Source organism: Coregonus lavaretus, assembly GCF_964263955.1.
Source record: "Coregonus lavaretus genome assembly, chromosome: 9".
In the NCBI taxonomy this organism is placed as follows: Eukaryota; Metazoa; Chordata; class Actinopteri; order Salmoniformes; family Salmonidae; genus Coregonus; species Coregonus lavaretus.
In genome coordinates, this window is record NC_139996.1 from 58927313 (window position 1) to 58951184 (window position 23872).

Here is a 23872-nt window from a genome sequence, read left to right on the forward strand (position 1 = left end):
GTGCGTTTTCTATGTTGTATATTCTAGTATGTCTATTTCTATGTTGGCCGGTGTGGTTCCCAATCAGAGGCAGCTGTCGCTCGTTGTCTCTGATTGGGGACCATACTTAGGCAGCCTTTTGGCACTAGTTAGTTGTGGGATCTTGTTCCGTGTTAGATATGTTGTTTGTGTACCTTGGACTTCACGTTTCGTTTGTTGTTTTGTCATTGTTTATTCAGTTCAAACATGTATGCATATCACGCTGCGCCTTGGTCTGACCCGTTCATGAACGAACATGACAGTCCTTTATTCACGCTTTGCCTTTTTGATGGTTTGTCGGAGGGCGTAGTGGGATTTTTTATAAGCGTCCGGGTTAGTTACCTGCTCCTTGAAAGCGGCAGCTCTAGCCTTTAGCCCAGTGCGGATGGACTGTGTGGACAACATAGTAAATGCATTTTTTAATGAAGCCGGTCACTGATGTGGTAAACTCCTCAATGCCATCGGATGAGTCCCGAACTAATTCTAGTCTGTGCTAGCGAAACAGTCCTATATCTTAGCATCTGCTTCATCGGACCACTTCCGTATTGAGTGCTTCACTGGTACTTCCTGTTTGAGTTTTTGCTTGTCAGCAGGAATCAGAATTATGGTCAGAGTTATGGTCAGATTTCCCAAATGGAGGGTGAGGGAGAGCTTTGTATGTGTCTCTGTGTGTGGAGTAAAGGTGATATAGAGTTTCTTTGCCTCTAGTTGCACATGTGACATGCTGGTAGAAATGAGGTAAAACAGATTATATTTTTCCTGCGTTAAAATCACCAGCCACTAGGAGCGTGGCTCTGGATGAGCATTTCCTGTTTGCTTATGGCCCTACAGTATACAGCTCATTGAGTGCAGTCATAGTGCCAGCATCAGTTTGTGGTGGGAAATAGACAGCTATGGAAAATATAGAAGAAGACCCTACAGGTTATCATGAGGTATTCTAACTCTAATATTAGAGATTGTGCAACAGCTGTTAACAAAGAGACACACACCACCCCCCTTGAGCCTACCCGACGCTGCCATTCTGTCCTGCCGATGTATAGGAGAAACTGCTAGAATATTATCCATGTCCTTGTTCAGCCACCTTTCCGAGAAACATAGGATATTACAGTTCTTCAGGTCCCGTTGATAGGATAGTCACAAACGGAGCTTGTCCAGATTGTTCTCCAGTGACTGTACATTCGCCAATAGAACAGAGGGTAGAGGCGGTTTATTTACTCACAGCAGTAGTTTCATCAGGGTGTCCGCACATCGGCTTCTATATCGCTGTCTCTTTCTCTTCTGAATGTAAGGATTGGGGCATGGTCCGGGGTGAGGCAGTATGCCCTGCACCATGACTCATTGAAGTACAAATCTTCATCCAAATTGAGGTTAGTGATCGCCTTGCTGATGTCCAGAACCTATTTTCAGTCATAGGAAAGATCATGGAAACATTATGTACAAAAAAGCCCGTAAAACGGCTGCTATACATTCCAGCGCCATTCTATTCAGATAGGGTTCGGGAAGGGGAGGGGTGTGGTGACATGTGACTGTGGAAGATAGTGAATGAAGGCATAACTATGTGTACACTATGAAGTCTTACTAGGGTTTGCCATGTGGAGTTGTAGGGATGAAGCTATACACTGGCAAATAAAGAGACTCAATGCACTCTGTCGGACTCTGTGCACTATATCAATAGTGAGATGTGGCGTAATTGGACTCTGTCCTTGTCCCCCTTGTCCTTGTCTTTGTATGCACACACACGACAGCCTGCTGAGACAGCATGCTGAGCCCAAGGGGACTACACTCTTTTAAAAAAAGATGCTATCTAGAACCTAAAATGTTTTTTCGGCTGTCCCCATAGGAGAACCCTTTGAAAAACTATTTTTGGTTCCAGGTATAACACTTTTGGTTCCAGGTAGAACCCTTTTGGGTTCCATGAAGGACCATTTCCACTGAGGGTTCTACATGGAACCCAAAAGGGTTCTACCTGTTAGGTTCTGACAAAACAGAGTAAAAACTCACGGACAACTAAGAAAAGCTCAAACCAATCAAATACTTTTTTCCCTCACTGTACTTTTACTTTTACTCCACTACATTTCTAAAGAAAATAATGTACTTTTTATACCATACATTTTCCTGGACGCCCAAAAGTACTTGTTACATTTCGAATGCTTAGCAGGACAGGCAAATGGTCCAATTCACACATATCAAGAGAACATCCCTGGTCATCCCTAATGCCTCTTATCTATCAGACTATCTAAACACAAGTGCTTAATTTTTAAATGATGTGTGAGTGTGCCACTGGCTATCCGTAAATTAAGAAAACAAGAAAATCGTGCTGTCTGGTTTGCTTAATGTAATGAATGTGAAATGATTTATACTTTTACTTTTGATACTTAAATATATTTTATCAATTACATTTACTTTTGATACTTAAGTATATTTAAAACCAAATACTTTTAGACTTTTACTCAAGTAGTGTTTTACTGGGTGACTTTCACTATTACTTGAGTCATTTTCTATTAAGGTATCTTTACTTTTACTCAAGTATGACAATTGGGTACTTTTTCCACCACTGGGTATTACAGACTGGGTCAGGGAGAGGTTGAAAATGTCAGTGAAGACACTCGTGCCAGCCGGTCAGCGCATGCTCTGAGTATGTGTCCTGGTGTCCATCTTGCCCTGCGGCCTTGTGAATGTTAATCTCGTTAACCTCCGGCTATGGAGCGCATGATCACACATTCGTCCGGAACAGCTACTGCTCTCGTGCATGGTTCAGTGTTGCTTACCTCAAAGCAAGCATAGAAGGCATTTAGCTTGTCTGGTATGCTCACGTCACTGGGCAGCTCGTGGCTAGGTTTCCCTTTGTTATCCATGATAGTTTGCAAGCCCTGCCACATCCGACAAGTGTCAGAGTAGTAGGATTCAAATCTTATTCCTTGTCACGCCCTGACTCAGGGGACTCGTATATGTTGAGTCAGGGTGTGTAGTTTCTATGTTGTGCGTTTTCTATGTTGTATATTCTAGTATGTCTATTTCTATGTTGGCCCGGCCTGTTCCTGTCCCTCGCACCAAGCCAGTGGTGCACGTCGCCAGCCCGGCCCGGCCTGTTCCTGTCCCTCGCACCAGGCCTGTGGTGCGCGTCGCCAGTCCGGTACGGCCTGTTCCTTCCCTCGCACCAAGTCAGTGGTGCGCATCGCCAGCCCAGTCCGGCCTGTTCCTGTCCCTGGCACCAAGCCAGTGGTGCGCGTCGCCAGCCCAGCTCGGCCTGTTCCTGCCCCTCGCACCAAGCCAGTGGTGCACGTCGCCAGCCCGGCCCGGCCTGTTCCTGTGTCTCGCACCAGGCCAGTGGTGCGCGTCGCCAGTCCGGTACGGCCTGTTCCTGCCCCTCGCACCAAGCCAGAGGTGCGCATCGCCAGCCCGGTACGCCGGCCCGTGTCTGCTCCCCGCACCAAGCCAGTGGTGCGTGTGTCCAGTCCGGCACGGCCCGTGCCTGTTCCACCGGTTCCTGGTCCGGCACCAGTCAGCTGCTCCACTCCGGAGCCAGAGCAGTCCGCTCCACCGGTGCCCAGTTCAGCTCCGGTTAGCTGCTCCACCCCGGAGCCAGAGCAGTCTGCTCCACCAGTGCCTGATCCAGCTCCGGTCAGCTGCTCCACTCCGCAGCCAGAGCAGTCCGCTCCACCGGTGCCTGATCCAGCTCCGGTTAGCTGCTCCACTCCGGAGCCAGAGCAATCCGCTCCACCGGGATCCAGTCCAGCTCCGGTCAGCAGATCCACTCCGGAGCCAGAGCAGTCCGCTCCACCGGTGCCCAGTTCAGCTCCGGTCAGCTGCTCCACTCTGGAGCCAGAGCAGTCCGCTCCACCGGTGCCTGATCCAGCTCCGGTCAACGGCTCCACTCCGGAGCCAGAGCAGTTCACTCCACCGTCGTCGGGTCCAGCTCCAGTCAGCGGTTCCAGTCCAGACCCAGACGTCAGCCCCTCTCCAGGTTCGGGGTCTCCCACACCAGGGTCCAGAAAGGGCTTGGTACTTCGTGGGAGGAAGGAGAGGGCAAGCAGCGCGCCGAGGTCCAGACCAGACCAGGGGTGCAACAGGGAGGCGGAGAATCGGTGGTTGTCACGCCCGGAGCCGGATCCGCCTCCGAGGCGGAATGTCCACCCGGCCCCTACCCTGTTATTTTTATGTTGCGCGGTCGGAGTCCGCACCTTTGGGGGGGGGTTGCTGTCACGCCCTGACTCAGGGGACTCGTATATGTTGAGTCAGGGTGTGTAGTTTCTATGTTGTGCGTTTTCTATGTTGTATATTCTAGTATGTCTATTTCTATGTTGGCCGGTGTGGTTCCCAATCAGAGGCAGCTGTCGCTCGTTGTCTCTGATTGGGGACCATACTTAGGCAGCCTTTTGGCACTAGTTAGTTGTGGGATCTTGTTCCGTGTTAGATATGTTGTTTGTGTACCTTGGACTTCACGTTTCGTTTGTTGTTTTGTCATTGTTTATTCAGTTCAAACATGTATGCATATCACGCTGCGCCTTGGTCTGACCCGTTCATGAACGAACATGACAGTCCTTTATTCACGCTTTGCCTTTTTGATGGTTTGTCGGAGGGCGTAGTGGGATTTTTTATAAGCGTCCGGGTTAGTTACCTGCTCCTTGAAAGCGGCAGCTCTAGCCTTTAGCCCAGTGCGGATGGACTGTGTGGACAACATAGTAAATGCATTTTTTAATGAAGCCGGTCACTGATGTGGTAAACTCCTCAATGCCATCGGATGAGTCCCGAACTAATTCTAGTCTGTGCTAGCGAAACAGTCCTATATCTTAGCATCTGCTTCATCGGACCACTTCCGTATTGAGTGCTTCACTGGTACTTCCTGTTTGAGTTTTTGCTTGTCAGCAGGAATCAGAATTATGGTCAGAGTTATGGTCAGATTTCCCAAATGGAGGGTGAGGGAGAGCTTTGTATGTGTCTCTGTGTGTGGAGTAAAGGTGATATAGAGTTTCTTTGCCTCTAGTTGCACATGTGACATGCTGGTAGAAATGAGGTAAAACAGATTATATTTTTCCTGCGTTAAAATCACCAGCCACTAGGAGCGTGGCTCTGGATGAGCATTTCCTGTTTGCTTATGGCCCTACAGTATACAGCTCATTGAGTGCAGTCATAGTGCCAGCATCAGTTTGTGGTGGGAAATAGACAGCTATGGAAAATATAGAAGAAGACCCTACAGGTTATCATGAGGTATTCTAACTCTAATATTAGAGATTGTGCAACAGCTGTTAACAAAGAGACACACACCACCCCCCTTGAGCCTACCCGACGCTGCCATTCTGTCCTGCCGATGTATAGGAGAAACTGCTAGAATATTATCCATGTCCTTGTTCAGCCACCTTTCCGAGAAACATAGGATATTACAGTTCTTCAGGTCCCGTTGATAGGATAGTCACAAACGGAGCTTGTCCAGATTGTTCTCCAGTGACTGTACATTCGCCAATAGAACAGAGGGTAGAGGCGGTTTATTTACTCACAGCAGTAGTTTCATCAGGGTGTCCGCACATCGGCTTCTATATCGCTGTCTCTTTCTCTTCTGAATGTAAGGATTGGGGCATGGTCCGGGGTGAGGCAGTATGCCCTGCACCATGACTCATTGAAGTACAAATCTTCATCCAAATTGAGGTTAGTGATCGCCTTGCTGATGTCCAGAACCTATTTTCAGTCATAGGAAAGATCATGGAAACATTATGTACAAAAAAGCCCGTAAAACGGCTGCTATACATTCCAGCGCCATTCTATTCAGATAGGGTTCGGGAAGGGGAGGGGTGTGGTGACATGTGACTGTGGAAGATAGTGAATGAAGGCATAACTATGTGTACACTATGAAGTCTTACTAGGGTTTGCCATGTGGAGTTGTAGGGATGAAGCTATACACTGGCAAATAAAGAGACTCAATGCACTCTGTCGGACTCTGTGCACTATATCAATAGTGAGATGTGGCGTAATTGGACTCTGTCCTTGTCCCCCTTGTCCTTGTCTTTGTATGCACACACACGACAGCCTGCTGAGACAGCATGCTGAGCCCAAGGGGACTACACTCTTTTAAAAAAAGATGCTATCTAGAACCTAAAATGTTTTTTCGGCTGTCCCCATAGGAGAACCCTTTGAAAAACTATTTTTGGTTCCAGGTATAACACTTTTGGTTCCAGGTAGAACCCTTTTGGGTTCCATGAAGGACCATTTCCACTGAGGGTTCTACATGGAACCCAAAAGGGTTCTACCTGTTAGGTTCTGACAAAACAGAGTAAAAACTCACGGACAACTAAGAAAAGCTCAAACCAATCAAATACTTTTTTCCCTCACTGTACTTTTACTTTTACTCCACTACATTTCTAAAGAAAATAATGTACTTTTTATACCATACATTTTCCTGGACGCCCAAAAGTACTTGTTACATTTCGAATGCTTAGCAGGACAGGCAAATGGTCCAATTCACACATATCAAGAGAACATCCCTGGTCATCCCTAATGCCTCTTATCTATCAGACTATCTAAACACAAGTGCTTAATTTTTAAATGATGTGTGAGTGTGCCACTGGCTATCCGTAAATTAAGAAAACAAGAAAATCGTGCTGTCTGGTTTGCTTAATGTAATGAATGTGAAATGATTTATACTTTTACTTTTGATACTTAAATATATTTTATCAATTACATTTACTTTTGATACTTAAGTATATTTAAAACCAAATACTTTTAGACTTTTACTCAAGTAGTGTTTTACTGGGTGACTTTCACTATTACTTGAGTCATTTTCTATTAAGGTATCTTTACTTTTACTCAAGTATGACAATTGGGTACTTTTTCCACCACTGGGTATTACAGACTGGGTCAGGGAGAGGTTGAAAATGTCAGTGAAGACACTCGTGCCAGCCGGTCAGCGCATGCTCTGAGTATGTGTCCTGGTGTCCATCTTGCCCTGCGGCCTTGTGAATGTTAATCTCGTTAACCTCCGGCTATGGAGCGCATGATCACACATTCGTCCGGAACAGCTACTGCTCTCGTGCATGGTTCAGTGTTGCTTACCTCAAAGCAAGCATAGAAGGCATTTAGCTTGTCTGGTATGCTCACGTCACTGGGCAGCTCGTGGCTAGGTTTCCCTTTGTTATCCATGATAGTTTGCAAGCCCTGCCACATCCGACAAGTGTCAGAGTAGTAGGATTCAAATCTTATTCCTTGTCACGCCCTGACTCAGGGGACTCGTATATGTTGAGTCAGGGTGTGTAGTTTCTATGTTGTGCGTTTTCTATGTTGTATATTCTAGTATGTCTATTTCTATGTTGGCCCGGCCTGTTCCTGTCCCTCGCACCAAGCCAGTGGTGCACGTCGCCAGCCCGGCCCGGCCTGTTCCTGTCCCTCGCACCAGGCCTGTGGTGCGCGTCGCCAGTCCGGTACGGCCTGTTCCTTCCCTCGCACCAAGTCAGTGGTGCGCATCGCCAGCCCAGTCCGGCCTGTTCCTGTCCCTGGCACCAAGCCAGTGGTGCGCGTCGCCAGCCCAGCTCGGCCTGTTCCTGCCCCTCGCACCAAGCCAGTGGTGCACGTCGCCAGCCCGGCCCGGCCTGTTCCTGTGTCTCGCACCAGGCCAGTGGTGCGCGTCGCCAGTCCGGTACGGCCTGTTCCTGCCCCTCGCACCAAGCCAGAGGTGCGCATCGCCAGCCCGGTACGCCGGCCCGTGTCTGCTCCCCGCACCAAGCCAGTGGTGCGTGTGTCCAGTCCGGCACGGCCCGTGCCTGTTCCACCGGTTCCTGGTCCGGCACCAGTCAGCTGCTCCACTCCGGAGCCAGAGCAGTCCGCTCCACCGGTGCCCAGTTCAGCTCCGGTTAGCTGCTCCACCCCGGAGCCAGAGCAGTCTGCTCCACCAGTGCCTGATCCAGCTCCGGTCAGCTGCTCCACTCCGCAGCCAGAGCAGTCCGCTCCACCGGTGCCTGATCCAGCTCCGGTTAGCTGCTCCACTCCGGAGCCAGAGCAATCCGCTCCACCGGGATCCAGTCCAGCTCCGGTCAGCAGATCCACTCCGGAGCCAGAGCAGTCCGCTCCACCGGTGCCCAGTTCAGCTCCGGTCAGCTGCTCCACTCTGGAGCCAGAGCAGTCCGCTCCACCGGTGCCTGATCCAGCTCCGGTCAACGGCTCCACTCCGGAGCCAGAGCAGTTCACTCCACCGTCGTCGGGTCCAGCTCCAGTCAGCGGTTCCAGTCCAGACCCAGACGTCAGCCCCTCTCCAGGTTCGGGGTCTCCCACACCAGGGTCCAGAAAGGGCTTGGTACTTCGTGGGAGGAAGGAGAGGGCAAGCAGCGCGCCGAGGTCCAGACCAGACCAGGGGTGCAACAGGGAGGCGGAGAATCGGTGGTTGTCACGCCCGGAGCCGGATCCGCCTCCGAGGCGGAATGTCCACCCGGCCCCTACCCTGTTATTTTTATGTTGCGCGGTCGGAGTCCGCACCTTTGGGGGGGGTTGCTGTCACGCCCTGACTCAGGGGACTCGTATATGTTGAGTCAGGGTGTGTAGTTTCTATGTTGTGCGTTTTCTATGTTGTATATTCTAGTATGTCTATTTCTATGTTGGCCGGTGTGGTTCCCAATCAGAGGCAGCTGTCGCTCGTTGTCTCTGATTGGGGACCATACTTAGGCAGCCTTTTGGCACTAGTTAGTTGTGGGATCTTGTTCCGTGTTAGATATGTTGTTTGTGTACCTTGGACTTCACGTTTCGTTTGTTGTTTTGTCATTGTTTATTCAGTTCAAACATGTATGCATATCACGCTGCGCCTTGGTCTGACCCGTTCATGAACGAACATGACAGTCCTTTATTCACGCTTTGCCTTTTTGATGGTTTGTCGGAGGGCGTAGTGGGATTTTTTATAAGCGTCCGGGTTAGTTACCTGCTCCTTGAAAGCGGCAGCTCTAGCCTTTAGCCCAGTGCGGATGGACTGTGTGGACAACATAGTAAATGCATTTTTTAATGAAGCCGGTCACTGATGTGGTAAACTCCTCAATGCCATCGGATGAGTCCCGAACTAATTCTAGTCTGTGCTAGCGAAACAGTCCTATATCTTAGCATCTGCTTCATCGGACCACTTCCGTATTGAGTGCTTCACTGGTACTTCCTGTTTGAGTTTTTGCTTGTCAGCAGGAATCAGAATTATGGTCAGAGTTATGGTCAGATTTCCCAAATGGAGGGTGAGGGAGAGCTTTGTATGTGTCTCTGTGTGTGGAGTAAAGGTGATATAGAGTTTCTTTGCCTCTAGTTGCACATGTGACATGCTGGTAGAAATGAGGTAAAACAGATTATATTTTTCCTGCGTTAAAATCACCAGCCACTAGGAGCGTGGCTCTGGATGAGCATTTCCTGTTTGCTTATGGCCCTACAGTATACAGCTCATTGAGTGCAGTCATAGTGCCAGCATCAGTTTGTGGTGGGAAATAGACAGCTATGGAAAATATAGAAGAAGACCCTACAGGTTATCATGAGGTATTCTAACTCTAATATTAGAGATTGTGCAACAGCTGTTAACAAAGAGACACACACCACCCCCCTTGAGCCTACCCGACGCTGCCATTCTGTCCTGCCGATGTATAGGAGAAACTGCTAGAATATTATCCATGTCCTTGTTCAGCCACCTTTCCGAGAAACATAGGATATTACAGTTCTTCAGGTCCCGTTGATAGGATAGTCACAAATGGAGCTTGTCCAGATTGTTCTCCAGTGACTGTACATTCGCCAATAGAACAGAGGGTAGAGGCGGTTTATTTACTCACAGCAGTAGTTTCATCAGGGTGTCCGCACATCGGCTTCTATATCGCTGTCTCTTTCTCTTCTGAATGTAAGGATTGGGGCATGGTCCGGGGTGAGGCAGTATGCCCTGCACCATGACTCATTGAAGTACAAATCTTCATCCAAATTGAGGTTAGTGATCGCCTTGCTGATGTCCAGAACCTATTTTCAGTCATAGGAAAGATCATGGAAACATTATGTACAAAAAAGCCCGTAAAACGGCTGCTATACATTCCAGCGCCATTCTATTCAGATAGGGTTCGGGAAGGGGAGGGGTGTGGTGACATGTGACTGTGGAAGATAGTGAATGAAGGCATAACTATGTGTACACTATGAAGTCTTACTAGGGTTTGCCATGTGGAGTTGTAGGGATGAAGCTATACACTGGCAAATAAAGAGACTCAATGCACTCTGTCGGACTCTGTGCACTATATCAATAGTGAGATGTGGCGTAATTGGACTCTGTCCTTGTCCCCCTTGTCCTTGTCTTTGTACGCACACACACGACAGCCTGCTGAGACAGCATGCTGAGCCCAAGGGGACTACACTCTTTTAAAAAAAGATGCTATCTAGAACCTAAAATGTTTTTTCGGCTGTCCCCATAGGAGAACCCTTTGAAAAACTATTTTTGGTTCCAGGTATAACACTTTTGGTTCCAGGTAGAACCCTTTTGGGTTCCATGAAGGACCATTTCCACTGAGGGTTCTACATGGAACCCAAAAGGGTTCTACCTGTTAGGTTCTGACAAAACAGAGTAAAAACTCACGGACAACTAAGAAAAGCTCAAACCAATCAAATACTTTTTTCCCTCACTGTACTTTTACTTTTACTCCACTACATTTCTAAAGAAAATAATGTACTTTTTATACCATACATTTTCCTGGACGCCCAAAAGTACTTGTTACATTTCGAATGCTTAGCAGGACAGGCAAATGGTCCAATTCACACATATCAAGAGAACATCCCTGGTCATCCCTAATGCCTCTTATCTATCAGACTATCTAAACACAAGTGCTTAATTTTTAAATGATGTGTGAGTGTGCCACTGGCTATCCGTAAATTAAGAAAACAAGAAAATCGTGCTGTCTGGTTTGCTTAATGTAATGAATGTGAAATGATTTATACTTTTACTTTTGATACTTAAATATATTTTATCAATTACATTTACTTTTGGTACTTAAGTATATTTAAAACCAAATACTTTTAGACTTTTACTCAAGTAGTGTTTTACTGGGTGACTTTCACTATTACTTGAGTCATTTTCTATTAAGGTATCTTTACTTTTACTCAAGTATGACAATTGGGTACTTTTTCCACCACTGGGTATTACAGACTGGGTCAGGGAGAGGTTGAAAATGTCAGTGAAGACACTCGTGCCAGCCGGTCAGCGCATGCTCTGAGTATGTGTCCTGGTGTCCATCTTGCCCTGCGGCCTTGTGAATGTTAATCTCGTTAACCTCCGGCTATGGAGCGCATGATCACACATTCGTCCGGAACAGCTACTGCTCTCGTGCATGGTTCAGTGTTGCTTACCTCAAAGCAAGCATAGAAGGCATTTAGCTTGTCTGGTATGCTCACGTCACTGGGCAGCTCGTGGCTAGGTTTCCCTTTGTTATCCATGATAGTTTGCAAGCCCTGCCACATCCGACAAGTGTCAGAGTAGTAGGATTCAAATCTTATTCCTTGTCACGCCCTGACTCAGGGGACTCGTATATGTTGAGTCAGGGTGTGTAGTTTCTATGTTGTGCGTTTTCTATGTTGTATATTCTAGTATGTCTATTTCTATGTTGGCCCGGCCTGTTCCTGTCCCTCGCACCAAGCCAGTGGTGCACGTCGCCAGCCCGGCCCGGCCTGTTCCTGTCCCTCGCACCAGGCCTGTGGTGCGCGTCGCCAGTTCGGTACGGCCTGTTCCTTCCCTCACACCAAGTCAGTGGTGCGCATCGCCAGCCCAGTCCGGCCTGTTCCTGTCCCTGGCACCAAGCCAGTGGTGCGCGTCGCCAGCCCAGCTCGGCCTGTTCCTGCCCCTCGCACCAAGCCAGTGGTGCACGTCGCCAGCCCGGCCCGGCCTGTTCCTGTGTCTCGCACCAGGCCAGTGGTGCGCGTCGCCAGTCCGGTACGGCCTGTTCCTGCCCCTCGCACCAAGCCAGAGGTGCGCATCGCCAGCCCGGTACGCCGGCCCGTGTCTGCTTCCCGCACCAAGCCAGTGGTGCGTGTGTCCAGTCCGGCACGGCCCGTGCCTGTTCCACCGGTTCCTGGTCCGGCACCAGTCAGCTGCTCCACTCCGGAGCCAGAGCAGTCCGCTCCACCGGTGCCCAGTTCAGCTCCGGTTAGCTGCTCCACCCCGGAGCCAGAGCAGTCTGCTCCACCAGTGCCTGATCCAGCTCCGGTCAGCTGCTCCACTCCGCAGCCAGAGCAGTCCGCTCCACCGGTGCCTGATCCAGCTCCGGTTAGCTGCTCCACTCCGGAGCCAGAGCAATCCGCTCCACCGGGATCCAGTCCAGCTCCGGTCAGCAGATCCACTCCGGAGCCAGAGCAGTCCGCTCCACCGGTGCCCAGTTCAGCTCCGGTCAGCTGCTCCACTCTGGAGCCAGAGCAGTCCGCTCCACCGGTGCCTGATCCAGCTCCGGTCAACGGCTCCACTCCGGAGCCAGAGCAGTTCACTCCACCGTCGTCGGGTCCAGCTCCAGTCAGCGGTTCCAGTCCAGACCCAGACGTCAGCCCCTCTCCAGGTTCGGGGTCTCCCACACCAGGGTCCAGAAAGGGCTTGGTACTTCGTGGGAGGAAGGAGAGGGCAAGAAGCGCGCCGAGGTCCAGACCAGACCAGGGGTGCAACAGGGAGGCGGAGAATCGGTGGTTGTCACGCCCGGAGCCGGATCCGCCTCCGAGGCGGAATGTCCACCCGGCCCCTACCCTGTTATTTTTATGTTGCGTGGTCGGAGTCCGCACCTTTGGGGGGGGTTGCTGTCACGCCCTGACTCAGGGGACTCGTATATGTTGAGTCAGGGTGTGTAGTTTCTATGTTGTGCGTTTTCTATGTTGTATATTCTAGTATGTCTATTTCTATGTTGGCCGGTGTGGTTCCCAATCAGAGGCAGCTGTCGCTCGTTGTCTCTGATTGGGGACCATACTTAGGCAGCCTTTTGGCACTAGTTAGTTGTGGGATCTTGTTCCGTGTTAGATATGTTGTTTGTGTACCTTGGACTTCACGTTTCGTTTGTTGTTTTGTCATTGTTTATTCAGTTCAAACATGTATGCATATCACGCTGCGCCTTGGTCTGACCCGTTCATGAACGAACATGACAGTCCTTTATTCATGCTTTGCCTTTTTGATGGTTTGTCGGAGGGCGTAGTGGGATTTTTTATAAGCGTCCGGGTTAGTTACCTGCTCCTTGAAAGCGGCAGCTCTAGCCTTTAGCCCAGTGCGGATGGACTGTGTGGACAACATAGTAAATGCATTTTTTAATGAAGCCGGTCACTGATGTGGTAAACTCCTCAATGCCATCGGATGAGTCCCGAACTAATTCTAGTCTGTGCTAGCGAAACAGTCCTATATCTTAGCATCTGCTTCATCGGACCACTTCCGTATTGAGTGCTTCACTGGTACTTCCTGTTTGAGTTTTTGCTTGTCAGCAGGAATCAGAATTATGGTCAGAGTTATGGTCAGATTTCCCAAATGGAGGGTGAGGGAGAGCTTTGTATGTGTCTCTGTGTGTGGAGTAAAGGTGATATAGAGTTTCTTTGCCTCTAGTTGCACATGTGACATGCTGGTAGAAATGAGGTAAAACAGATTATATTTTTCCTGCGTTAAAATCACCAGCCACTAGGAGCGTGGCTCTGGATGAGCATTTCCTGTTTGCTTATGGCCCTACAGTATACAGCTCATTGAGTGCAGTCATAGTGCCAGCATCAGTTTGTGGTGGGAAATAGACAGCTATGGAAAATATAGAAGAAGACCCTACAGGTTATCATGAGGTATTCTAACTCTAATATTAGAGATTGTGCAACAGCTGTTAACAAAGAGACACACACCACCCCCCTTGAGCCTACCCGACGCTGCCATTCTGTCCTGCCGATGTATAGGAGAAACTGCTAGAATATTATCCATGTCCTTGTTCAGCCACCTTTCTGAGAAACATAGGATATTACAGTTCTTCAGGTCCCGTTGATAGGATAGTCACAAACGGAGCTTGTCCAGATTGTTCTCCAGTGACTGTACATTCGCCAATAGAACAGAGGGTAGAGGCGGTTTATTTACTCACAGCAGTAGTTTCATCAGGGTGTCCGCACATCGGCTTCTATATCGCTGTCTCTTTCTCTTCTGAATGTAAGGATTGGGGCATGGTCCGGGGTGAGGCAGTATGCCCTGCACCATGACTCATTGAAGTACAAATCTTCATCCAAATTGAGGTTAGTGATCGCCTTGCTGATGTCCAGAACCTATTTTCAGTCATAGGAAAGATCATGGAAACATTATGTACAAAAAAGCCCGTAAAACGGCTGCTATACATTCCAGCGCCATTCTATTCAGATAGGGTTCGGGAAGGGGAGGGGTGTGGTGACATGTGACTGTGGAAGATAGTGAATGAAGGCATAACTATGTGTACACTATGAAGTCTTACTAGGGTTTGCCATGTGGAGTTGTAGGGATGAAGCTATACACTGGCAAATAAAGAGACTCAATGCACTCTGTCGGACTCTGTGCACTATATCAATAGTGAGATGTGGCGTAATTGGACTCTGTCCTTGTCCCCCTTGTCCTTGTCTTTGTACGCACACACACGACAGCCTGCTGAGACAGCATGCTGAGCCCAAGGGGACTACACTCTTTAAAAAAAAGATGCTATCTAGAACCTAAAATGTTTTTTCGGCTGTCCCCATAGGAGAACCCTTTGAAAAACTATTTTTGGTTCCAGGTATAACACTTTTGGTTCCAGGTAGAACCCTTTTGGGTTCCATGAAGGACCATTTCCACTGAGGGTTCTACATGGAACCCAAAAGGGTTCTACCTGTTAGGTTCTGACAAAACAGAGTAAAAACTCATGGACAACTAAGAAAAGCTCAAACCAAGTTTATTCACTCAATGGGTCAAGCAGCTGAACGACAAAAACATGTTCCCACCAGCACAAGTATATATATATCCACTCTAGGTGGAGTCTCCTCCTTTCCTCTAAACATTACATCTTTATTGCTAGGCAGGAAGTTAAATGATGTGGGAAATAAACTGTTCCTTCCCCTTCATGTGACCTGACCTGACCTGACCTCGGCCCCCATTTCTCACTAATCCACAGCGATCCACCCTTATCAATGACCACAATCATGGGTTTGCCTTTCCCATTACATATACTGTGGCTTGCGAAAGTATTCACCCCCTCTGTCATTTTTCCAATTTTTTTGCCTTACATCCTGGAATTTAAATAGATTTTTGGGGGGTTTGTATCATTTGATTTACACAACATGCCTACCACTTTGAAGATGCAAAATATTTTTTATTATGAAACTAACAAGAAATAAGACAAAAAAACGGAAAACCCCCGAAGTCAATATTTTGTAGGGACACCTTTTGCAGCAATTACAGCTGCAAGTCTCTTGGGGTATGTCTCTATAAGCTTGGCCACTGGGATTTTTGCCCATTCTTCAAGGCAAAACTGCTCCAGCTCTTTCAAGTTGGATGGGTTCCGCTGGTGTACAGCAATCTTTAAGTCATTCCACATATTCTCAATTGGATTGAGGTCTGGGCTTTGACTAGGCTATTCCCAAGACATTTAAAGGTTTCCCCTTAAACCACTCAAGTGTTGCTTTAGCAGTATGCTTAGGATCATTGTCCTGCTGGAAGGTGAACCTTCGTCCCCGTCTCAAATCTCTGGAAGACTGAAACAGGTTTCCCTCAAGAATTTCCCTGTATTTAGCGCCATCCATCATTCCTTCAATTCTGACCAGTTTCCCAGTCCCTGCCGATGAAAAACATCCCCACAGCATGATGCTGCCACCACCATGCTTCACTGTGGGGATGGTGTTTTCGCAGTGATGAGAGGTGTTGGGTTTGCGCCAGACATAGCGTTTTCCTTGATGGCCAAAAAGCTCAATTTTTGTCTCATATGACCAGAGTACCTTCTTCCATAAGTTTGGGGAGTCTCCCACATGCCTTTTGGCGAACACCAAACGTGTTTGCTTATTTTTTTCTTAAAGCAATGGCTTTTTTCTGGCCTCTCTTCGTAAAGCCCAGCTCTGTGGAGTGTACGGCTTAAAGTGGTCCTATGGACAGATACTCCAATCTCCGCTGTGGAGCTTTGCAGCCCCTTCAGGGTTATATTTGGTCTCTTTGTTGCCTCTCTGATTAATGCCCTTCTTGCCTGGTCCGTGAGGTTTGGTGGGCGGCCCTCTTTTGGCAGGTTTGTTGTGGTGCCATATTCTTAACATTTTTTTTACAATGGATTTAATGGTGCTCCGTGGGATGTTCAAAGTTTCAGATATTTTTTTATAACCCAACCCTGATCTGTACTTCTCCACATCTTTGTCCCTGACCTGTTTGGAGAGCTCCTTGGTATTCATGGTGCCGCTTGCTTGGTGGTGCCCCTTGCTTAGAGGTGTTGCAGACTCTGGGGCCTTTCAGAACAGGTGTATATATACTGAGATCATGTGACAGATCATGTGACACTTAGATTGCACACAGGTGGACTTTATTTAACTAATTATGTGACTTCTGAAGGTAATTGGTTGCACCAGATCTTATTTAGGGGCTTCATAGCAAAGGGGGTGAATAAACATGCACACACCACTTTTCCGTTCTACATTTTGTAGAAATGTTTAAACAAGTAATTTTTTTCACTTCAACAATTTGCACTATTTTGTGTATGTCCATTACATGAAGTCCAAATAAAATTACAGGTTGTAATGCATCAAAATAGGAAAAACGCCAAGGGGGATGAATACTTTTGCAAGGCACTGTAACCATTAACTTCTGGTGTAACAAGTATTCCAAATCACAACCCAAGAACTTAAACCATACGGTGGCCCTTCTCCTCTCCATGGGATACCTGATGTCTAACAATAACATGTTGTTACAGAATGTAAACCTTCTGCATTCCCCTCTCTCCCTCAGTAACATGAATAAGGGTGTTTCATATTTCCAGTTTAGAAGTCAGAACCCATCATGAAACAAAAAAGGGTTATCCTATGGGGACAGCCAAAGAACACTTTTGGAACCCTTTTTTCGCAGAGTGTACTAGTTCACACAATTACTATGATGTGTATGTGTTTTGCGCACATGTTTTGTGTGTGTGTGTGTGCGTCTGCTTGCCTGAGTTCCTGCATGCATGTGTGTGTTTTAGACTGTGCATTTTAACCTTGTCTGTTTGTTTATCGTGCGTGTGTGTATGTAGGAGGCGTGGTGGATAAGGACCTTCGGCACTACCTCAACCTGCGCTTCTCCAAGGGCTCTGTGGACCACGGCCACCAGCAAATTATCAGAGACAACCTCTACCTCCGCACCGTGCCTTGTGAGTCAACACACACGCACTCACGTATGCACACACACACAGTCACTTACTCACTCATTCACTCTCTTACCCCTCATAGCACCTCAGAGAGAAGATGCTCGGTTGTTATAACCTACCTCCGCACCTGACCCCTGACCATAGCAGAACACTAGGAATGCATTTCATTATTCCTCCTGTCCTTGGGCTCTCTCTCCATCTCTCCTTGACATTATACAACTGGACAGGTGGAGGCTAGATCTCTGTAGGCATCCTACATATCCCTTTCAAACGACCTGTGTTGAGGTGTTTCTATTGAGATACACCCGCCCTGTGTCTGAAATTAAATTAGGTATGGTGATACAATCTAAATGCACCTGACCATTGTTTGAGGTGAGGTGTGGTGAGACCTACCCCGCGCCGGCCATATCAATTCCGAGACCCCCCGACACCCGACATCAGGACAGATTTTTCTCCGCAACCCGACCCAACCTGCGTAGAATTGTTCTGAGATCCACCCATTACTCCGCCAATAACATCAATGTATTTTGCTACTAGTTTTTTTTTACTTTTTCTGCACGTCAACTTTATTTTCAAGTAGTATATGTAATTTATGCTATAGCAGTAGTGTAAATTAATGATAATGAACAATTGTATTCTTACCTTAATCCATCTATTTATCAAACTGTCTCCATCTCCTCCCAACACATGCTCCCCCCTTCAAAATGCGCTCCCTTTTGCTGCAGCATTATTTGTACAGTGCATAACTCTGCATGTTCTCCGGTTTGTAAAGACTAAAACAAATATGCTAAAATCCGACCTGAAATGCCACTCTGTCTGCTGAAAGAAGCTACCAAAAGTCATTCTTGGTGAGTGTGGATGTTTACAGTGAGTTCCAAAAGTATCTTGACATTGACACATTTTTGGTTGTTTTGGCTCTGTACTCCAGCACTTTTGATTTTAAATGATACAATGACTATAAGGTTAAAGTGCAGACACACAAATATTATGCCCCCCAAATTGCTAACCTCACCTGTTATTGTAATGGTCTTGGGGTTTGATATGTGTGCGTCTGTAACTTTCTCACTCATCATTATTCACGATTCATGTTGAAATCAACTAGGCTAGTGAACTTCAAGTCTGTGTGCATGGGGCAGAGGCATGAGCACGGCGTGTTTGTTTATTCCGGTTGCTAGGCAACCCAACACTATGGTGAGTGGACTGCCTACTGCTACAGCTGCAGAAGCTCAGCAGAGGAGACTAACTAAAATATTTATGAACCACGAACCAACCCATGGGTTGAAGTAATGTTTTCATTCCACCCACCAGCTGATTTGTTAGAGAGAGAGAAAGACAAGGAGAAAGAGGGAGAGAGAGAAAGCGAGAGTTCAGAGAGAGGAAGAAGACAAACAAACAAACAGACAGACAGACACACAGACACGATGCAGGACTATAGGGGTGTGCCGATATCCAGTGGTTTAAAGTACTTAAGTAAAAATACCTTAAAGTACTACTTAAGTATTTTTTGGGGGTATCTGTACTTCACTATTTATATTTTTGACTACTTTTGCTTCACTACATTCCTAAAGAAAATAATGTACTTTTTACTACATACATTTTCCCTGACACCCAAAAGTACTCGTTACATTTTGAATGCTTAGCAGGACAGGAAAATTATTTATACCTTTACTTTTACTTTTGATCCTTAAGTATATTTTAAACCAAATACTTTTAGACTTTTACTCAAGTAGAATTTTACTGTGAGACTTTTACTTTTACTTGAGTCATTTTCTATTAAGGTATCTTTATTTTTACTCAGGTATGACAATTGGGTACTTTTTCCACCACTGCCGATATCGTCATACTCGTATTCTTAATCGTATCCGTTTAATCACACTTCAAACTCATGTCGCGTTCAAAACAACTGGGAACTCGGAAATCTCTGCCTTCCGCCTTCAGTGTGTTAAAGACAACTGAAAACTCTGAAAAAACTGGGACTGGGAAAAATAGTTGAATGGTCATCCAACTCAGAAATCCAAGTCGGAAACTCAGCCACCTTTCTAGAGCTCCAACTTGCCGACCTGAAGATTACTGACGTCATGATTTGACGTAGTTCCCAGTTATCTTTAAAGCACCATCTTGATCTGATTTACTCCTGATCGGAAAACCGAAAGTGCACTTTAAATGCAGGTAAGCCTATACCTCAACTGCGCATTACTGCGCTATCATTCAGAGTGCATCTCAGAGCGTATCATTATGTTCCTTCACACATTGTTCAAAGGTAAACGACCCAGACAGATGCAAATGCATGATTTACTTACTTAGTCCTATTCAATTATCAACAAAATAGGCTAATAAATAGCCTAATGCATGGCTGGCTACTACAGCCTGCATTTATTCCAGACACAGATTTAGATTAAGGTAGGCTAATTCGCTTGCCCCATAAATTGTTTCACGTTTGAGCAGAGCAAAACTTTTCTCTCCCGACGCTTATGCCACAACATTTGTCAATCAAAACACAATCAAAATAAACTATCTATATTTGTCATTTTATTTTTTAATGATCTGTCGCTTTGTAAACATGCCTGGGCGAGAATAAATAATAATAGCAATTATGGGCTTGGATCACAACATAACGACAGACGTCGTCAGCAATAGAATAATTATATTGACAGACAAAGTAGGCCTACTAAACAACGCCAAGTAGACAGACAAAAACAACAAAATGGCCTCAGCAAAGTCAACAGGAAATAACTAGGTTAACAACAAATTACTAGCTACGGATTCTGATTCATACACAATGTTTGGAGAAGGGGAGACTTGTGCCTTGAGATGATTGACTGTGAGTGAAACAGTGCGCGTGTTTGTCTTTCTAGGGAAATGAGAGCTTGGGGAGAGTGGCTTGTTCTAAACCAATTGTTGCAGCAGCCTCAACTGATACCCTGCCTGTATCTTTACAGACAGAAGAACTAGCCAATAGTTGTTTAGAGCACACAGTGCTTCATACTGTTTGAGTGAAAGAGAGATGCGAGCTGGCAGCTGAAAAATATATTTTTCAGATCACGGATAATTACCAAAAAATCACCATATCTGTTACGATACTCGTTTTGTCCGAGTACTCGGCACACCCCTACAGGACTATTATGTAATGCTTTGTTGGTTATGAGGGAGTCATCCATGTGTGAAGACTACTCTGGTTATACATACAGAGCCATAGAAAATACCTACCAACAGGAGGACAGAGCCTCCAGCAAGAGTTTCAGGGCAACAAAGAGAGTGTTGAATGCTCTAGAAATGCTATATAAATCCTTAATACCATCTACCTTACTGTCTCTGTCTGTGTCTGTCTCTCTCTCTCTCGCTCTTGCTCCTTCACTCACCCTGTCGATGAGCTCTCAGCTTGTGGTTTCCACGGCAACTAGCCTCTCATCTCCAGGCCTGCGTTGCCATGACGCCCTGCCCCCAACTGCACAAAGAACATGCACATTGCTAAGGCACACACACAGAAGTCACACACACGGAAGTCACACATGCACATTGCTCACACAAACACACACACACACTCACACACATGGCTTTGATTGACATTTCATTGATTTTGTCCCCACCAGCACTCTGGTCTGTCAATATGCACGCACGCACACACACACACACAGACACACACACACACACATACAGGGCAATTCCACGTTAACAGAATTTAGCTGAGTCTCAAATGTTTCACTTTAAAAGTATACCTAACAAAAAAACATTGATTTCAAAGTTTAACAAACCTGTCTATGCACAACAACACATTTTTACAATTTACACAGAACATTTTACAAAAACAAATTTACTGCAAAAACTGTTTGGTAACACAATTTCTGTAAAATCTCCCTCTGTTTTTTATGTGACCACGTTTTCAAAAACTTCACTTCAAAAATATATATTTTTATTATTGAATTACAATAACTGAAGTAGATTTACACCCGGTAACAACGGAATTTCACCATGGGTCCCTGATCTGTACTATACACAAATGCATAATTATGGACATGAATATCATTGTATTTATGGCGATATAGCCTGAATGGGTACACAATGGTAGAAATATGCAATATCCACCTTTGCATATGTGGGTATTGTTCTACATACTGGCTATTATTTTAATGAGCTCTGCCCCCAAACAAGACCAAATTTGCTGAACCAATCACATCTATGTTTCACAAGTTTGGACATCAAAGTACAGCACAGTAGAGCTCAGTAAGAGTAGAGTACAGTAAAGTAGAGCTCAGTACAGTAAAGTACAGTACAGTAGAGTTCAGTAAAGTAGAGTACAGTTCAGTACAGTAGAGTACAGTACCTTACAGGGCATTATACTGTACTCTAGTGTGCTCTACTGTACAGTAATGAACTCTACTCTATTCAACTCTACTGTACTCTACAGAACAGTACTGTACTGCACTGTACAGTATGGAACTATACTCTACTTAACTTGTTTTACTGTACTGTACTGTATTGTATTGTACTGTACTCTACTGTGCTCTACTGTGCTGTCCAAACTTGTGAAACATGGACGTCTATGATTGTTTTAGATTTGGTCCGGACTTTGTTTGGAACAAATCAAGGCTGGTCCGAACTGGACCAAATATCTAAATCTGTGGACGTTGAAATCAAAGTCGGTCCATAATAATAACCAATGTCTGTGGACGTCCGGTATAGGTCGGTGCTCAGTGGGTAGGATGCTGGTTACAGTAAATGGAAAGAAGAGGGAGCTCATGTGTAGTTGTCAGTATGAGCCGGGAGAGGTGTAGAGAGAAGAAACTGTAGAAACCTTAACTGTAGAGAGAGAGAAGAAAGAGAGAAAGGCAGACACTTGTTTTGACTACCAGACGACAGAAAAAGAAAGAAAAACACTTATGAGATGGACATACTCATACAGTGGTGAAAAAAAGTATTTAGTCAGCCACCAATTGTGCAAGTTCTCCCACTTAAAAAGATGAGAGAGGCCTGTAATTTTCATCATAGGTACACGTCAACTATGACAGACAAAATGAGAAAAAATAATCCAGAAAATCACATTGTAGGATTTTTAATTAATTTATTTGCAAATTATGGTGGAAAATAAGTATTGGTCAATAACAAAAGTTTCTCAATATTTTGTTATATACCCTTTGTTGGCAATGACACAGGTCAAACGTTTTCTGTAAGTCTTCACAAGGTTTTCACACACTGTTGCTGGTATTTTGGCCCATTCCTCCATGCAGATCTCCTCTAGAGCAGTGATGTTTAGTGGCTGTCGCTGGGCAACACGGACTTTCAACTCCCTCCAAAGATTTTCTAAGGGGTTGAGATCTGGAGACTGGCTAGGCCACTCCAGGACCTTGAAATGCTAATTACGAAACCACTCCTTCGTTGCCCGGGCGGTGTGTTTGGGATCATTGTCATGCTGAAAGACCCAGCCATGTTTCATCTTCAATGCCCTTGCTGATGGAAGGAGGTTTTCACTCAAAATCTCACGATACATGGCCCCATTCATTCTTTCCTTTACACGGATCAGTCGTCCTGGTCCCTTTGCAGAAAAACATCCCCAAAGCATGATGTTTCCACCCCCATGCTTCACAGTAGGTATGATGCAACTCAGCATTCTTTGTCCTCCAAACACGACGAGTTGAGTTTTTACCAAAACGTAATATTTTGGTTTCATCTGACCATATGACATTCTTCCAATCCTCTTCTGGATCATTCAAATGCACTCTAGCAAACTTCAGATGGGCCTGGACATGTACTGGCTTAAGCAGGGGGACACGTCTGCACTGCAGGATTTGAGTCCCTGGCGGCGTAGTGTGTTACTGATGGTAGGCTTTGTTACTTTGGTCCCAGCTCTCTGCAGGTCATTCACTAGGTCCCCCCGTGTGGTTCTGTGATCATTTTGACCCCACGGGGTGAGATCTTGCGTGGAGCCCCAGATCGAGGGAGATTATCAGTGGTCTTGTATGTCTTCCATTTTCTAATAATTGCTCCCACAGTTGATTTCTTCAAACCAAGCTGCTTACCTATTGCAGATTCAGTCTTCCCAGCCTGGTGCAGGTCTACAATTTTGTTTCTGGTGTCCTTTGACAGCTCTTTGGTCTTGGCCATAGTGGAGCTTGGAGTGTGACTGTTTGAGGTTGTGGACAGGTGTCTTTTATACTGATAACAAGTTCAAACAGGTGCCATTAATACAGGTAATGAGTGGAGGACAGAGGAGCCTCTTAAAGAAGAAGTTACAGGTCTGTGAGAGCCAGAAATCTTGCTTGTTTGTAGGTGACCAAATACTTATTTTCCACCATAATTTGCAAATAAATTCATAAAAAATCCTACAATGTGATTTTCTGGATTTTTTTTTCTCAATTTGTCTGTCATAGTTGATGTGTACCTATGATGATTTTTTTTTTTTGAAAGGTTAATTTGTCTCCCAGTGTCTGTTGGAGAGCAAACTGAACCAGGCTTTCTCTAAGATTTTGACTGTGCTTATAGCTGTATTTTGTTTATTTTCATCCTAAAAACTCCCTAGTCCATGCCGATGACAAGCATACCCATAACATGATGCAGCCCCTAACATGCTTGAAAATATG

The 23872-nt window shown here is 46.0% G+C and overlaps 1 protein-coding gene across 1 annotated transcript in view; it reads left to right on the forward strand.

Annotated features, from left to right (window-relative positions):
* Nucleotides 1-23872, forward strand: part of LOC311134708 (membrane-associated guanylate kinase, WW and PDZ domain-containing protein 2-like) — a gene marked incomplete at its 5' end in the record, with an annotated part of 519195 nt that overhangs the window by 163200 nt on the left and 332123 nt on the right. The window contains one exon of the mRNA XM_084168477.1: nucleotides 17184-17300. Within this exon, the coding sequence (XP_084024603.1) occupies nucleotides 17184-17300 (117 nt within the window). The remainder of the gene's footprint in view (nucleotides 1-17183; nucleotides 17301-23872) is intronic.